This window comes from Dreissena polymorpha, chromosome 2 (assembly GCF_020536995.1).
Source record: "Dreissena polymorpha isolate Duluth1 chromosome 2, UMN_Dpol_1.0, whole genome shotgun sequence".
Taxonomy (NCBI): domain Eukaryota; kingdom Metazoa; phylum Mollusca; class Bivalvia; order Myida; family Dreissenidae; genus Dreissena; species Dreissena polymorpha.
In genome coordinates, this window is record NC_068356.1 from 149194599 (window position 1) to 149213558 (window position 18960).

The 18960-nt window shown below is 41.2% G+C and overlaps 2 protein-coding genes across 2 annotated transcripts; both read right to left on the reverse strand.

The window, feature by feature from the left end:
• Positions 1–5585: 5585 nt before the first annotated feature.
• LOC127870192 (scavenger receptor class F member 1-like) lies at positions 5586–6008 on the reverse strand. Its single transcript, XM_052412848.1, has one exon. It carries the CDS (start codon positions 6006–6008, stop codon positions 5586–5588), a length of 423 nt encoding a protein of 140 aa, XP_052268808.1.
• A 57-nt stretch (positions 6009–6065) lies between these two features.
• On the reverse strand, positions 6066–18926 carry LOC127870193 (multiple epidermal growth factor-like domains protein 6). Its single transcript, XM_052412849.1, has 10 exons — positions 18407–18926; positions 17788–18004; positions 16310–16584; positions 15882–16154; positions 13660–14409; positions 12368–12899; positions 9328–9460; positions 8702–9209; positions 7842–8372; positions 6066–6400 (listed from the first exon to the last, which is right to left on the reverse strand). The coding sequence occupies exons 1-10, from the start codon at positions 18924–18926 to the stop codon at positions 6066–6068; spliced, it is 4074 nt and encodes a 1357-aa protein (XP_052268809.1).
• Positions 18927–18960: the final 34 nt, after the last annotated feature.

An 18960-nucleotide genomic window follows, 5' to 3' on the forward strand; every position in this document is an offset into this window, starting at 1 on the left:
TAAACGTTAAAATTCGTATTTTTTTTCCACATGAAATTAACATAGCAATTATGGTGGTTTGAAGCGAGATGTTCTCGTTACAGTCATTATTTAATTAATCCTCGTTCAAAGCAAGTGCGTGAAGTGTAGTCCCAGAGTAGCATGTGCAGTCGGCACAAGATAATCAGGGACTGAACTTTCCGCCTAAACTGGATTTTTATTAAGAAGAGACTGCCTTTAAACAAAAACTACTATAAAAGCAGAAAGTGCGTCACTGGTAAGCATGTGCGGGCTGCACTGGCTAATCTTGGATGACATTCTACACCAATGCCTGCACGAAATTCATGCTACACAAAGTAACCCACCAGTGAATCTGTTACAGCTGATCACCCCGGTGACGTCAGTGGCACAACCCTCGGAACAGCTGCGACTACAGGTGTCGCCATACAGCCCCGCCTTGCACGTGATACACGAGCCATTATCACGAGAGCATTCCAGGCACCTTAATAAATACAACAAATGATTACATACCTTGCAAAACTAGTTACAATATAACGTTGATATTTGTTACGATGTCTGTTCAAAAAGGTAGGGCGTACACAAAAGGTTTGCCGATATGTGTGTTTTTATCGACTTTCTGTTGTGCTAGATACGATGACATACTATGACTTCTCGCAGTACGTCGTTAATAGGAACAATATCGCGGTATATTTTTTGTAAATTACTGTATTGCCGAGCGCATTTTTCAAAATATATAGCAAAGAAGTATACTGAAGAAAAATATCAATAAACAACGTATTTCAGATTTAATATTCTGTATCCGGTATGAATGTAAACTAAAGATGACGTAACTCATTTTGGCGCACTTAACAAGTAGCAATATTGTGTACTAACATTCATGACAAGGACGTTACATTTAAGTTTTGTTAATAATAAAGTGTTTACATTCAGTTGATTTGAAACATGTATCTTGAAGGAATGTAAAAAATAGGTTACAACTCGACTATGGGGTGAGATGGGCCCGTAGACATGTGTGCGAATACGGGCCTAAGGCACACCATAGCCGTGCGACATGCGTTTATATTCAATACATTTAACAAAGAATTAATTATGACAATTATGTTTCAAACTAATCTCCTTAATCATTTTATTTGAGATGTCTTGTTTCAAAAGTAGCCATTCTTTCAAAAGAGACATTGTCACGTACTGTCACGCATAACACAAGTAGTAAAGCTATCGATATGCTTACCCTGAATGGAGACATGGAGTGATGCATTGCAATCCGTAATATCCGTCCTTGCACTTTGCGATGCATTGTCCGTTACTCTGAAACATGGGAGTGCATTTTGAGATTCGGTTGGGCACACGTGTTTTGGAGATACCCCCCCTTCCTCCATGTTACATGTATAAGCACAGCATAAACTAAACCTCTATAAATGCGCTTCACCCCCTCTCCCAGTGTAATGCTGCGACAGTAAAAATGTATTGAAATGGAAAAGTGGCATTGACATAGTGTAATAGACAAAGTAGTCGTTATTTCACATAGCAAATAGCAGTGTTTCCCAAAATCCAACATAATAGACATCATCTTGATTGTGATATGTTTGGTATTGTTAGTATTTAACAGAATAACGTCAACATTATGTCAAACTTACTTTTAACAGATATTTGATAAACAGCGCATTTTTAAAGCTGGGATGCCACTTGACGCACATGTAATAAGCCCTGTTTTCATAGAGCAAGGCTCATATGATGGTGCCTACCTGGAAGCACGTGTCATTGTAGCAGTTCAGACAAGTTTGGTTGCACGTGATACCCCAGAAAGTGTTTGCGCATGACCTGCAGAACCCTGTGTCCCTGTCGCATGTACCGTCACCGCATGTCGCCGGGCATGGCTTATTACAGAACACACCCCATTGGTTCCTGGGTGAGCAGGCTGGATCAAATAGAAAACTGTTAATTTCGACATTCAATGATTCTAAATAGACATAAGTCTCGCTCTGGGAAAACGAGTTTTAATGCATGTTTGTAAAAGTGTCGTCCTAGATTAATCTGTTCGAACTAATCAGGAACGACAATTTCCGCCTAAACTCGATTTTTGCTAAGAAGAGACTTCCATTGAACGAAAACAAAGCGGAAAGTGCCCTCCATGCTAATCTGAGACGACACTTGACACACATAAAATAAGCTCGTTTTTTCCAGAACGGGACTCAATTGTAAATTTCGAGTCTTAAGTACAAAAAATATTTTTAACAGGTAAGAAGCTTACGTGTTTATCTTTCATATGCGCTTTAGTACAAAACATTTTTCAATGTGTTCATTAGTATATGCAGTAGGTTTTCAAAATATTATAGTACAACTATTATCATCGGACACTGGTTAACAGACAGCGAATGGGTCTCTTTTTAAATACTTTGTCATTTTAAAATAAAACAGTACATCGATTTGGAGTGTATATCTCATACTTATATATCACTGGACAAAGCTATATGGACATCAAGACATTGAACTCTACATCTGCAAGCCAAACTGCGACATTAAGGTCAACAAGAGCTAATTATTTGTGTAAAGTCAAAAGCAAAATTCAAACGCAAATCTACTTGCAACGAACGGGAGGCAACGTAAATTGAACGCAAATCTACAAGTAACGATAAGCGGAAAACGTTTGCAAACGTACATTAAACTCTAAGTGCGAACACTACTGATAGCGGAGGTTTTGCTAACCTCCCTCCCACCTCGCGTTCAGTTTAAAAGCGTGATAGAAAAGTAAAAGATAGAAACGATGGCGAAAATGAATTTCGAATTATTTGATGAAAAGAATTGATGAAATGGAATATGACTCGATGAATTATTATTTTTTGTATCGATTGAAGCTCGCTCATATAACCATTTTTGTGTTTTACTCTATTCCTGAAATAAACAAATGACTAAAGTAAATTATTAATATAGTAACGTGTTATGTGTAATTATATTGAAGGCATATAGTAATTAACAGCTTTGATCATTTTAATAGCAGGTGTATCCAGTTTCTTATCTCAAGAAATATCTCAAGTCGAATTTTATAAATAAAACACAACACGTTTATTTCGTAGGTATGGCATGAATTCTTAGTTGTGTTATTTTGTCGGCGTTTAAGTATATGTTTAAGACTTTATAGGTTTAATACTTTTGTTTGACTGCTCTTCGATTTGCAACTCATTCATTTGTATGTTGACCTTTGCTTTCATTTAAATTTGAATTCTTTTGGCGAATCCAAGTTAAGTCAATTTTCGGGGAGTCATTCAGAGCCGGTATTCCTATTTGTACCTGCATCACGACACAGCTGGGTAGGATTGGGTTTGCTGCATTCAAGACAAGACCCGAGTGCTTGGTCGCAGGTTCCATCGTTACACGTTACTGCGCATGTCAGCTCGCACCTTGCACCCCAATATCCGGCATTGCACCCTTGGCGACACTCCCCCGTCCTGTTACAGTTTTGATTAGCGCAGTTCACTGGGCAACTGATGTCGCAGCTGGGTCCGAACCATGTCTGCTCGCATTCCTCTGAGCAACGTCCGGTGTCGATATTACACGAACGTATAGACAGGGAGTTCATACCGCAGTTGCCATTGCATCGCTCCGTGCATGTTGATCTGAAGTAACCAGGGACGCACTGGCCTTCACTACAGACTCCATTCTCCCTAGCGCAGTACACGCGTCCGTCCGCTGCCCGTGGAAGGCATTTGTCGCTACAGTTCAGACTGCATAGGGTGTCGTATTTGCCTTGCTTGCAAGAGACGCATTCCCCGAGGTTATCACACGCCTGACAACCGGAGTACCTGCACGGCGTTGTACAGGTCAATGAATAATACCCGTCGTCACATCCGCTCGCACAGGCACCCGTATCTTGGTTACACTTGTCGCCCTTACAGTTTCCGCATACTGAGGCGCAGTTTGCGCCCCACCAGTCGTTTGCGCATGCGTCACATCGGGCAGTGTAGCGGTTGCAGAGGCCGTTGAGACAGTTCTGAGGGCAAGTTTGGTTACAGTAGAGTCCAGTGGTTGTTGCGGGGCACACTGAAAAGGTAGAGACAAAACATACAGCGAACATTTTACACGACAGCAATTCGAATGCATTTGAGTCGCGCTCTGGGAGAAAGAGGTTTATTCGTAAAATGTCCAAGATTAGCCGGTACAGTTCGCACAGGCTAATCAGGGACGATACTTTCTGCCTTTATGTTGTTGTTGTTTTTAATTTAAAAGAGCACTTCTCTTCGCGATATTCCACTTTAGGCGAAATATGTCGCTTTTGATGCGGACTGCACAGGCTAATCGTAGACGACAATCTACGCACACACATTAAGCCCGGTTTTTCCAGAACGGGAATCATTTGTATTTGCGATGGACATTGAAGTTTTTAGTATAGCATTATTATAATGTCTGCATATACCAATTATACATTTACGCTATAAATTCCTATTTTCAATATAAAGGATGTATAGCAATAATTCATAAACATTTGGTTGGCGAATTTGGTGTCAACAACGGTAACTTCCCATACGGACGTTTTAATACTACCATAACGTGTGATAATAATATTTAAAAAATGCGATGTAACCTTTGCAGAAAGATCCGAGAAAAAGTGTATTTTGCAAATGTTCTAGATAACCATTGATATAGTTTATCTTAAAACGAAAATTGTTTCACATATATGATAAGGATTTTTAAATAGAAACATCTTGTTCGATTAAGCTATAATTTAACCAATTGACATGGACACGAATGATGTTGATGGACATGTTTATAAAACATCAGTTGTGATTTTAGTTGTCAATACTTCATGGCGCATTACGTCGCATATTTAAACCGGTCAACCTAATGTTATTGAGTCTCACTCTGGGAAAACGGGGCTTAATGCATGTGCGTAAAGTGTCGACCCAGATTAGCCTGTGCAGTCCGCACTGGCTAATCAGGGACGACACTTTACGCTTTTAAAGGAAGTCTTTTCTAAATAAAACTCGAGTCTAAGCGGAAAATGTCGTCACTGATTAGAACAGGCTAATCTGGGACGACAATTTACGCCAATGCATTAAACCCCGTTTTCACATATCGAGACTCAAATGTACAAACGTGCCAGTCAAACACGGAACGGAGCTTGATTGATTGACTTAAATACAATATTTATGGATCAGACTGGATATGTTCAAAACCTCAGTAATAAAAATAACATCTTCACGATAATTATATAAATAAATATGTCATGGAATGAATGCATATATTAAATTAAAACTCCATAGATTCCCGATGCTAATGTATTAGATGATTAACATACCCGATGTACCTGCAACTACATTAAATAGTACGTGGAACAAATATCAAGGTGCGTCACAGTGTAACATAAGAAAACACGTTAATTATGTATGTACATACATAGTTTGATGTTATTACAATTATAAATAAAACTAGTAAGCAAATGGGTTACTGATATTAGATCGAAATGCGTTAGAAAAGCAAGATTGCCCGAGCAAAAGACAAAACTACAACGAGAGGCGTCACACACAAGACATGGTAGTATGTATACATAAGTAGATATGACTGCGAGGTAAATGGAACAGAACATCATTATATCATGGGCGAAGGTGCGGGTGTCGTGATAGGTTAACCATAATTCCGGTTTCGGATACCATACCTGCGTCGCGGCAGAGGGGCGTGCGATCCTGTAGACAGTCCGCGCAGATGCCTGACTTCCGGTCGCACGTATTATCCGTGCAGGTATCCGCGCACGCGTGCTGACAATAGTCCCCATAGTAACCATTAATGCAACCGTCGCTACACACGCCGTCTCTCTGGCAGCGCTTTGCACTTCCGGCACAGGTCTGATTGCACTGGCGCTCGCACATGGGTCCAAACCGTCCGTCGATGCATCCTTCTGTACAAGTTCCGGAAGTGAAGTCGCAGCGAACTAAATTATCATTGGCGTTAGGCAGGCAGTTAAAAGGACAACGGGTCACACAGGCGTTGCCATAGTAACCTGGTTTGCAAGCTGCCATGAGACACGCTCGATTAGTCTTGTTGCAGGAGATTATCCCCGTGCTAGATGGAAGGCACTATGCGCTACAGTTGAGGTCACAGTTGGTTCCGTACAGGCCCGTCTTGCACGAGACACATTGTCCGCTTTGCCTTTCACATGACAAACAGCCCGGTTGTAAACATGGCTTCGAGCACGTGTCTGTGTAGAACCCGTCCACGCATCGTAGGTCGCACGTGCCCGTAGACTGTGCGCACGTGCCTTGATCGCAGTTTTGACAACGTGACTCGCACATGTTACCATGGTAGCCGGGTTTGCACGAGTCACATATGAGCGTCATGCGTCCGCACGTGTTACTGCACGTGCTTGAACAGTTGTATTCACAAAAAAGGCCGTGTTTGCCTACAGGACAGGCTGAAATCCCACACAGGATGTAGAGAAAGTAAACATGCAAAGCGAAAGGGAAAAGGTAACATTGAAGTGTTAACTTTGACAAAAACAAAGCAACCTCTTACATAGACGTGTTCTTTAACCAAGAAAATATTAATATGTACGACTAAGTATAAAACCATTAGCAAGAGCTAAGAAACGAATGTATTTAAGAACAACGTTAACAAATAAGAAAGAAACAACTAAGGTCAATTATTTTATTAAACAAAAGTACATGCGTGCGTGAAAGGAAACAGTGCATGCGGTGAACACACATTTGCAAATCACAACATAATTTAAAGTGAGTCTTAACAAAATTAAATAAATGTAAACGGAATGACAAACCAATCTCAGATTTAACACACTGCACACTCAAATGCCAAATAAGATCATGTTATTTGAAAAAAACTACAATATTCGTCAATATTATTAACAGCGGACTATGTGTTAATGAACAAGATTTGGTGGTCGATTAAAGCGCCCTGCTTGTTAAGTGAATGTTTAGCAGCCACGTGCTTTATGCAAGGAAACATAATTATGGCTTGATTGGCTGAGAAAACGGGGAAAACTGGTCGTATACCAGTAACAGTGTAAAATGTTCTGCTGGACATGTAGTGTGTTATAAGTGAATGTAAAGTGCTTAAAGTGCATATATATAATCGCTGCTTTTGGTGTTTTTTCCCATATTTTTATAAAACATAGACTACCTTTACCAATTTCATACTTAAAAAACATGTGTAAACAAATCCACGATAAATACTTCGATGAAAGCTGAGCCAAATTGTCAAATTACAAACAAACCAAAAACATGCGTTACATTTTCTCGATTAAGGTTTGTACACAATATGTCTTCTAATTTCAAGCAACCTGCTTTGAAAACAGCCACATCCAACATGCAACATAAAACGTGTATCTCTCGTGTTAAAGAAAAAATCTCGTGGTGAAATGAAGTCGAACATAATTTTTAAATTATCGCATGCGTCACAATTGACGTCAGTAATGTGTGCTGTTACATCTGCGTCAAAAAAAATGTACGACATACTCTCAAAATTCCAAGTATTAGTGCATGCTCATAGATGGTTCCCACCATGCACACAGCATCACAATATAAAACATGCGATGATGGCACGCACCGATGAAGTCATACAAATCAACAGTGACGTCACTTTCCGTCACGTGCAGACTGTACCTGCGTCTCGACACAAAGGCGTCTGTAACAGAGCGGGCTTCGAACATTCAGCGCAGATTCCTGTAATTCTGTCACATGTCCCGTCGTTGCATGTTGTCGTACATGTCCTGAAACAACTGTCTCCATAGAAACCTGTCTTGCAGCCGACATCACAAAATCCCTCTCTTGAGCACGTGCCTATTATGCAGTAAGCATTGCACGCTTGGATGCAGTACGGACCATAAAAGCCTGCCTTACACCCGTACAGGCAAACAGCGGAAGTGACGTTGCACGCTCCAAACGCGTTGCTACCTACTAGCAAGCAAGTGTTTTCGCATAGCCCGGTACAGAACGGGTTGTAGAATCCGTCGGCACACTGCTGGGAGTCGCACGAGCCCGACAACTTGTTGCACGTGATCTGGCCGCCCGATGAAGGGACACAATTCCTGCTGCAATTCGACAGGCAGTTCTGACCGTACAGACCCGGCTTGCACGTTACGCTCGCGCCTCTGAGTCTCTCACACGTTGCGGCGCCTGGGAACGGACATGACGTGTTGCACGTTTCGCCATAGTAACCGGGATTGCAGTCTCCAAGGCAAACGGCGGTGGTCTGGTTACATACGTTGATGGAGCACTGCCCACATCGGCTGTTGCAGGTGAGATTCCAGTAGCCGGCAGGACATACGTCACACTTCGCCGAATAACGGTGGCAGGAACTTACGCAGTTCAGTGGACAACGTACCTCGCAGTTTGTCCCGTAGAAATAGCCTGTAGCGTTGGGATAGCACACTGAAATAAACACACACAAATGCGGTAAAATGATTGATATTCGTTGGCATGACATTTTGTGGTTTAACTGGACATCTACATTCTTGGATTTGTGATTCTCGAAAACGAAGACCGAATTTGCGTCCGATGTGTTTATTTAAATTCGTTGATCGCTCAACCCACGAACTCAACAAAAAATTTTGTCCAACGAATGAAAATGATTTTGAAGTGCATGCATTTACTATTTGTCTAACATGGTGGAAAATAAACGATATTTATTTTCGTGAAAAAGCGGTTTATAATAAATAAAAATTTAAAATATTTACCTTGAATCTTCTATTGACACTTACCAGCGGATCTGCACAGCGGTGTTTGTAACTCGGCGACCTTCTTGCACTCATCGCACATGCCATCATCTATGTTACAAGCGTCGTCAGTACAGGTTGTAGTACAGTTGAGGCTGCAAGTGGGTCCGTAGAACCCAGGCCTGCAACCAAGGTCGCGGAAACACTGACCGGTGCGCTCACACACATTTCCCTGGCAGTTTTCTCCGCAAGATTTATCACAGAAGTCGCTGTAGAACCCGGCCTCGCAGCCGTCTCGACAAACTCCGGTGAGAAAGTTGCAGTTCCGCTTTCCGTTCCCATCCGTCCTACAGTGCACGTTGCATCTCGCGGAACAGTCGATATTGTAGAATCCCGGTGAGCACGCCGCAACTACGCATACACCGGAAGTCTTGTTACAGTAGATTCTCCCGTCAGCCGAGGGGGAACATCCGGTGCTGCAGTTCGCCGAACAAGTGGTCCCCCAGCGTCCCTGCTCACATATGTCACACTCCCCGTTTCCACGGAAACACGTCTGGCATCCCATATAATTACAACTGGTCCTACACATGTCGCCATAATATCCGTCGATACACGCCTCAACGCAAGTTCCGTTTTCTTGGTAACAGATTCTGCTCGCGCAATTCCCGCACGTGCTCTGACATGTGTTTCCATAGTAACCGCTCTGACATGCGGTGCATTTCTGCGTATAGCGGCAACATACACCCTGGCAGTTTGTCGGACATGACACGTTGCAAAACAAACCTGTAAGGCGTGCTCCGCATTCTGAAAGCGGACCGTAACATGGTGTGTGAGAGACTTTGTGGGAAATTGTAAGTAAATGTGCTTAATGGAGACTTTTCAAATAATATTGCTGTGCGCCACTCCCTGTGTGTATCCCCTTTTCTCCCGTGTTTATTTTTGTGCATTAGTGCATTTAAATATGTATTATGTAGTCGCTTAAGCTTTATATAACGTTACAATATAAATGAATATGATATGATATGTTTAAATTGGAATGAACGTTATTTATCTCTGTCTTCGCGACATCGAAGTAGACAAAACTTCAATCGCCTTTAATTTAACCGATAAAATTTAAATTGGAGCATTCATTGCTTGATGCGAGATGACGCCAATCTTCGCGAACAGTCTTCTATGAATTTTAATAGAGTTTATTGAGAAGGCCCATGTCTAGGTGCATAGCATGGTCTTGATATCATATTTGTGCAAATTTATAAATTATTACAATGGCTGCTTTCATGTATAAAAGTTTAACAAAATTTTCAAAGATATTATGAAATTTATATTGTATCATGAATTTTAAACGTGTAGCAATATCATATCGTCTACTGAATGTAATAATTCATGAAACTGACATTTTTATACATTTTTACTTTGTTTCCATGTTTGTGTTTATTAAAGTGACATACATCAACTGTTAAAATATTAAGTCAACCTTATTGGTAAAAATAATGTTTTTACTAAATTTTTGAAATTGACATTACAAACACATGTCATTTTCTGATTGTAAAAAGTAGCGTAACTGACATTTTTTGAAATGTTCAGGAGAGACAAAAAACTGTTTTATTAAAATTATAAACATTTTTTCGAATTCAAATTTTCTGATGAGTATTATAATAACACTTGAAAAACGAAACAAAACGCCAAATTGATATGTCTTTTTTAAAACAATAACAAATTAAGAAAGGAGCAGTTACCATAATTTCAACACTGAAATATTTTAATGCAAAATATAACGTAAGTGCTCTTACTGTATTTCAGAAAATGTCAGAAAATACGCATTCCTGAAAAATTCACAAAATGTCAGTTACCCTAGTTATTACATTCAGTAGACGATATAGGAAATGGATACATAAGTAAATACAAAGTTGTGCTTTTATTGATTAGGACAAACTTTTTATCAAATTGAATTCATTTGATAAAAAAGGAATCATAAAATAAATCCTCATATTAAAAAATACAATCACAATATATGATGCATTGATTTAGACTTACAAATAAAGGAGGCCAAACTGCACTGTATGTATTTTAGTACGCTGTTGTATGTTATGAAGTGATTTTAAAGCCCTGTAAAGAAAGACGGACATCTGGAATGATGTGGAAACCGCCTTTAATGGCAACAGTTTTTGTCTCCACAGGAAAACCTGTGACCTTCAAACGGAGCGTGAATATCACTGAAAAACAACGGGGAATAAGCCCATGCTGACGTTGACTATCATACAACTTTAAAGAATGCTTTTCCATCTTTTGTCTGTGTGTGTATACCGAAGTTTGCGACGTCATTTCCGAGCCAGAGGCTACATTATACGTGGACCCGGAATGCACCCTATCACTTTTACCGAATTAACGTACTAGACCCGCGAAAGTTTGGACGAATTTCGAATCATAGCTGCATCTTCGTGCAAAGAGGTTTTCACTTACAGAAATATATTAATGTTTGGCGTGGTGGTGAGATGTTGGGAAAACCGGAGTACCCGGAACAAACGCCACCGTTCCGGTATGATGACCACCAACCAAAGCAACAGCCACACGCTGTCGGGAAAGAGGATTGTACAAGGTGATTGGGCACGCAATAGCATCGTACATGTTCAACCTAACTATTGCCACCTTAAATATCACAAAAATAATGATGATAGATTGTACATAAAGACTCATACTTGCGCATAACATTCCAATCCACGGGTCAACTTTTAGCCTTACACGTAAACAGACGTAACTACTGTACATTTCAATAAAATTAGTTTTAAAGCAATATGTATGTTTATTAATATGGTGATAGATTTAAATTATTTCTTTAATATGCTGTTTAAAAAATATTATTATTTTAATTTCTTGATTTTTTTTCATATGAAAATGAGAAAGGAATGCGGTTCAAATGGTTCATGCTATATATCATAAAGCTGAAAGCAAAGAAGCTTAAGCCACCATTAGGGCAAAGCATGTGTATAAATAAAACATCATAACAGTAGCATAATTATGTACGTATATGTCTGCACGAAAACATTCCAGACATTGTTCATAATCATATCAGGAAATTATATTGTCATTATTGATTCAACGTTGAATACAATACAGATTTCTAATGAGAAATTAATCACGCTAAATTGTATAAATCATATTGCAATGTCACTACGCCATGTGTTAGAAAGACTCATATAAAAGATCTACTTTGAATAATAAGCAAACAAATGAAATCATTCAAACGATAATTCAATATTTGTAGTAAAGAAACTACGGCAACCTTGCCCAAAGCAAAACAGGTCAATGAAATATCAGATTGCTATTCCATTTTATTACTTACGTTAACGTACACAATTTCTTTTCAAAGCACTAAGACCAGCTACATAATAGTTTTATAAAATAGCGAAAACGAATAACGATTCGCTGTCTACGTGGACGACTACATTGTTGGTTCCAGGCTCAAAATACAATAGAAAGTCGCATGCGGGCTGAGAAAAAGAGGAACGCGCGAAAATTTCGTACAGCACGAACGTAAACATGTTACTACATCTACTAAACGCAAACAAGACGTACATTCAGACAGACGGAGACTTACCTGCCGTTCTGCATAACGCGCTCTGCAGCTGTGGAAGTTTGTTGCATTCATCACATACACCGGAAGTCCTGCCGCACGTGTTGTCGTTGCACGTGTCCAAACATGAGAACTAGCACCTGTCACCATAGCGACCCGTTACACAACCCTGGGCGGAGCACACACCTGTGCGACCGCACTGTCTGGCTACACAGGCGGCGCTGCAGCTCTGACCGCACTCCGACCCGAAGTAGGTATCCTCACATCCCACGATACAAGTGCCGTTGCTGAACTGGCATATCCGGTTACCGGCGCTGTCCCTTAGACAGGTGGCGCTGCACTGAATAGTGCACGTGGTGTCCCAGTATCCCGGCCTGCATCTCTGCTCATCACAGAGCCCGAGATCTTTACTGCACGATATCACACCGTTGATGTTAGCGGCGCAGTTAGGGCTACAACTCAGGTCACACCGGGTTCCGTAGAAACCAGTCTTGCACGTACTGCACTGGCCGCTGTCTTTGTTGCAAGTGTCACAGTTCGCGAACAGGCACGGGGTGTTGCATCCGCCGGCGTAGTAACCGTTCTGACAGACGCTGCACGAGCCTGTGTTTTGGTCACATCTCATTGGAGAACATTTTCCGCAGATCAGCGAACACTGTGGTCCGTACAATCCTGGAAATAAATTGAACGAACATAATCAAACCAGTCGATTTATTATCGCACAATCTGATACTTACAAGTTTGTATTTGCATTATAAAATGATATCTTAATGAATGCAATGTAACGTAATTCAGTAAGTATTTTAAAACCTTAAAACCAAAATAGGATGAATAACAAGACTATTGACAAGCAATATATGTCCCCTACCGGATCCACCATTTTCAGATTTTGTTATATATTTGTTGCCATAGCAACCATAATTTTTGACGTAGGAACAAAATGAAATGACGTGCATAATGTTCATATTGCCATCTATCCATGTTTTAATTTTCATAAAAAAATGTAGAACTTTTAAAGTTATCGCAGGATCCAGGAAAGTGTGACGGACTGACACAGACAGACACACAGAGCGCAAACCACAAGTCCCCTCCGGTGAAACCGGTAGGGGACAATAAGAACAGCGATTGCTAGTAACTTCATACGACTGAAACTGACACATAACGAGCCAGTTTAACCACTCTTTATTAAATTAGATATGTATCATATAGGAACCTGGATACAAAATGAAAATAAGTATTATAATAAAATAATAATAATTATTATATTGTTTAAGACTTTATAGGTTTAATACTTTTGTTTGACTGCTCTTCGATGTGCAACTCATTCATTTGTATGTTGACCTTTGCTTTCATTTAAATTTGAATTCTTTTGGCGAATCAAAGTTAAGTCAATTTTCGGTGAGTCATTCAGAGCCGGTATTCGTATTTGTACCTGCATCACGACACAGCAGGGTAGGATTGGGTTTGTTGCATTCAAGACAAGACCCGAGTGCTTGGTCGCAGGTTCCATCGTTACACGTTACTGTGCATGTCAGCTCGCACCTTGCACCCCAATATCCGGCATTGCACCCTTGGCGACACTCCCCCGTCCTGTTACAGTTTTGATTAGTGCAGTTCACTGGGCGCCTGATGTCGCAGCTGGGTCCGAACCATGTCTGCTCGCATTCCTCTGTGCAACGTCCGGTGTCGATATTACACGAACGTATAGACAGGGAGTTCATACCGCAGTTGCAATTGCATCGCTCCGTGCATGTTGATCTGAAGTAACCAGGGACGCACTGGCCTTCACTACAGACTCCATTCTCCCTAGCGCAGTACACGCGTCCGTCCGCTGCCCGTGGAAGGCATTTGTCGCTACAGTTCAGACTGCATAGGGTGTCGTATTTGCCTTGCTTGCAAGAGACGCATTCCCCGAGGTTATCACACGCCTGACAACCGGAGTACCTGCACGGCGTTGTACAGGTCAATGAATAATACCCGTCGTCACATCCGCTCGCACAGGCACCCGTATCTTGGTTACACTTGTCGCCCATACAGTTTCCGCATACTGAGGCGCAGTTTGCGCCCCACCAGTCGTTTGCGCATGCGTCACATCGGGCAGTGTAGCGGTTGCAGAGGCCGTTGAGACAGTTCTGAGGGCAAGTCTGGTTACAGTAGAGTCCAGTGGTTGTTGCGGGGCACACTGAAAAGGTAGAGACAAAACATACAGCGAACATTTTACACGACAGCAATTCGAATGCATTTGAGTCGCGCTCTGGGAGAAAGAGGTTTTAACGTAAAGTGTCCAAGATTAGCCGGTACAGTTCGCACAAGCTAATCAGGGACGATACTTTCTGCCTTTATGTTGTTGTTGTTTTTAATTTGAAAGAGCACTTCTCTTCGCGATATTCCAGTTTAGGAGAAATATGTCGCTTTTGATGCGGACTGCACAGGCTAATCGTAGACGACAATTTACGCACACACATTAAGCCCGGTTTTTCCAGAACGGGAATCATTTGTATTTGCGATGGACATTGACGTTTTTAGTATAGCATTATTATAATGTCTGCATATACCAATTATACATTTACGCTATAAATTCCTATTTTCAATATAAAGGATGTATAACAATAATTCATAAACATTTGGTTGGCGAATTTGGTGTCAACAGCGGTAACTTTCCATAAGGGCGTTTTAATACTACCATAACGTATGATAATAATATTTAAAAAATCAGATGTAACCTTTGCAGAACGATCCAAGAAAAAGTGTCTTTTGCAAATGTTCTAGATAACCATTGATATAGTTTATCTTAAAACGAAAATTGTTTCACATATATGATAAGGATTTTTAAATAGAAACATCTTGTTCGATTAAGCTATAATTTAACCAATTGACATGAACACGAATGATGTTGATGGACATGTTTATAAAACATCACTTGTGATTTTAGTTGTAAATACTTCATGGCGCATTACGTCGCATATTTAAACCGGTCTACCTAATGTTATTGAGTCTCGCTCTGGGAAAACGGGGCTGAATGCATGTGCGTAAAGTGTCGACCCATATTAGCCTGTGCAGTCCGTTTTCACATATCAAGACTCAAATGTACAAACGTGCCAGCCAAACACGGAACGGAGCTTGATTGATTGACTTAAATACAATAGGTATGAATCAGACTGGATATGTTCAAAACCTCAGTAATTAACATAACATCTTCACAATAATTATATAAATAATATGTCATGGAATGAATGCATATTGTAAATTAAAAACTCCATAAATTCCCGATGCAAATGTTTTAGAAGATTAACATACCCGATGTACCTGCAACTACATTAAATAGTACGTGGAACAAATATCAAGGTGCGTCACAGTGTAACATAAGCATACACGTTAACGATGCATGTGCATACATAGTTTGATGTTATTACAATTATAAATAAAACTAGTAAGCAAATAGGTTACTGATATTAGATCGAAATGCGTTAGAAAAGCAAGATTGCCCAAGCAAAAGACAAAACTACAACGAGAGGCGTCACACACAAGACATGGTAGTATGTATACATAAGTAGATATGACTGCGAGGTATATGGAACAGAACATCATTATATCATGGGCGAAGGTGCGGGTGTCGTGATAGGTTAACCATAATTCCGGTTTCGGATACCATACCTGCGTCGCGGCAGAGGGGCGTGCGATCCTGTAGACAGTCCGCGCAGATGCCTGACTTCCGGTCGCACGTATTATCCGTGCAGGTATCCGCGCACGCGTGCTGACAATAGTCCCCATAGTAACCATTAATGCAACCGTCGCTACACACGCCGTCTCTCTGGCAGCGCTTTGCACTTCCGGCACAGGTCTGATTGCACTGGCGCTCGCACATGGGTCCAAACCGTCCGTCGATGCAGCCTTCTGTACAAGTTCCGGAAGTGAAGTCGCAGCGAACTAAATTATCATTGGCGTTAGGCAGGCAGTAAAAGGACAACGGGTCACACAGGCGTTGCCATAGTAACCTGGTTTGCAAGCTGCCATTAGACACGCTCCATTAGTCTTGTTGCAGGAGATTATCCCCGTGTTAGATGGAAGGCACTGAGCGCTACAGTTGAGGTCACAGTTGGTTCCGTACAGGCCCGTCTTGCACGTGACACATTGTCCGCTTTGCCTTTGACATGACAAACAGCCCGGTTGTAAACATGGTTTCGAGCTCGTGTCTGTGTAGAACCCGTCCACGCATCGTAGGTCGCACGTGCCCGTAGACTGTGCGCACGTGCCTTGATCGCAGTTTAGACAACGTGACTCGCACTGGTTACCATTGTAGCCGGGTTTGCACGAGTCACATATGAGCGTCATGCGTCCGCACGTGTTACTGCACGTGCTTGAACAGTTGTATTTACAAAAAAGGCCGTGTTTGCCCACAGGACAGGCTGAAATCCCAAACATAATGTAGAGAAAGTAAACATGCAAAGCGAAAGGGAAAAGGTAATATTGAAGTGTTAACTTTGACAAAAACAAAGCAACCTCTTACATAGACGTGTTCTTTAACCAAGAAAATACTAATATGTACGACTAAGTATAAAACCATTTGCAAGAGCTAAGAAACAAATGTATTTAAGAATAACGTTAACAAATAAAAAAGAAACAACTAAGGTCAATGATTTTATTAAACAAAAGTACATGCGTGCGTGAAAGGAAACAGTGCATGCGGTGAACACACATTTGCAAATCACAACACAATTTAAAGTGAGTCTTAACAAAATTAAATAAATGTAAACGGAATGACAAACCAATCTCAGATTAAACACACTGCACACTCAAATGCCAAATAAGATCATGTTAATTATTTGAAGAAAAAAAACTACAATATTTGTCAATATTATTAACAGCGGACTATGTGTTACTGATCGATTTGGTGGTCGATTAAAGTGCCCTGCTTGTTAAGTGAATGTTTAGCAGCCACGTACTATATGCAAGGAAACATAATTATGGCTTGATTGGCTGAGAAAACGGGAAAAACTGGTCGTATACCAGTAACAGTGTAAAATGTTCTGCTGGACATGTAGTGTGTTATAAGTGAATGTAAAGTGCTTAAAGTGCATATATATAATCGCTGCTTTTGGTGTTTTTTTCCCATATTTTTATAAAACATAGACTACCTTTACCAATTTCATACTTAAAAAACATGTGTAAACAAATCCATGATAAATACTTCGATGAAAGCTGAGCCAAATTGTCAAAATACAAACAAACCAAAAACATGCGTTATATTTTCTTGATTAAGGTTTGTACACAATATGTCTTCTAATTTCAAGCAACCTGCTTTGAAAACAGCCACATCCAACATGCAACATAAAACGTGTATCTCCCGTGTTAAAGAAACAATATCGTGGTGAAATGAAGTCGAACATAATTTTTAAATCATCGCATTCGTCACGATTGACGTCAGTAATGTGTGCTGTTGCTGGGAGTCGCACGAGCCCGACAACTTGTTGCACGTGATCTGGCCGCCCGATGAAGGGAGACAATTCCTGCTGCAATTCGACAGGCAGTTCTGACCGTACAGACCCGGCTTGCACGTTACGCTCGCGCCTCTGAGTCTCTCACACGTTGCGGCGCCCGGGAACGGACATGACGTGTTGCACGTGTCGCCATAGTAACCGGGATTGCAGTCTCCAAGGCAAACGGCGGTGGTCTGGTTACATACGTTGATGGAGCACTGCCCACATCGGCTGTTGCAGGTGAGATTCCAGTAGCCGGCAGGACATACGTCACACTTCGCCGAATAACGGTGGCAGGAACTTACGCAGTTCAGTGGACAACGTACCTCGCAGTTTGTCCCTTAGAAATAGCCTGTAGCGTTGGGATAGCACACTGAAATAAACACACACAAATGCGGTAAAATGATTGATATTCGTTGGCCTGACATTTTGTGGTTTAACTGGACACCTACATTCTTGGATTTGTGATTCTCGAAAACGAAGACCGAATTTGCGTCCGATGTGTTTATTTAAATTCGTTGATCGCTCAACTAACGAACTCAACAAAAAAATTTGTCCAACGAATGAAAATGATTTTGAAGTGCATGCATTTACTATTTGTCTAACATGGTGGAAAATAAACGATATTTATTTTCGTGAAAAAGCGGTGTATAATAAATAAAAATTTAAAATATTTACCTTGAATCTTCTATTGACACTTACCAGCGGATCTGCACAGCGGTGTTTGTAACTCGGCGACCTTCTTGCACTCATCGCACATGCCATCATCTATGTTACAAGCGTCGTCAGTACAGGTTGTAGTACAGTTGAGGCTGCAAGTGGGTCCGTAGAACCCAGGCCTGCAACCAAGGTCGCGGAAACACTGACCGGTGCGCTCACACACATTTCCCTGGCAGTTTTCTCCGCAAGATTTATCACAGAAGTCGCTGTAGAACCCGGCCTCGCAGCCGTCTCGACAAACTCCGGTAAGAAAGTTGCAGTTCCGTTTTCCGTTCCCATCCGTCCTACAGTGCACGTCGCATCTCGCGGTACAGTCGATATTGTAGAATCCCGGTGAGCACGCGCCAACTACGCATACACCGGAAGTCTTGTTACAGTATATTCTCTCGTAAGCCGAGGGGGAACATCCGGTGCTGCAGTTCGCCGAACAAGTGGTCCCCCAGCGTCCCTGCTCAAATATGTCACACTCCCCGTTTCCACGGAAACACGTCTGGCATCCCATATAATTACAACTGGTCCTACACATGTCGCTATAA

Coding starts and splice junctions, on each gene's coding strand:
- LOC127870192 (XM_052412848.1), bottom strand. CDS start 6,008: ATGGCAGCTTGCAAACCAGGTTACTATGGCAACGCCTGTGTGACCCGT.
- LOC127870193 (XM_052412849.1), bottom strand. CDS start 18,926: ATGGGATGCCAGACGTGTTTCCGTGGAAACGGGGAGTGTGACATATTT. Junction 14,410..15,881: donor GCCCCTCTGCCGCGACGCAG/GTATGGTATCCG, acceptor CTACCTTTTCAG/TGTGCCCCGCAACAACCACT. Junction 8,373..8,701: donor ACCGCTGTGCAGATCCGCTG/GTAAGTGTCAAT, acceptor TGTTTATTTCAG/TGTGCTATCCCAACGCTACA.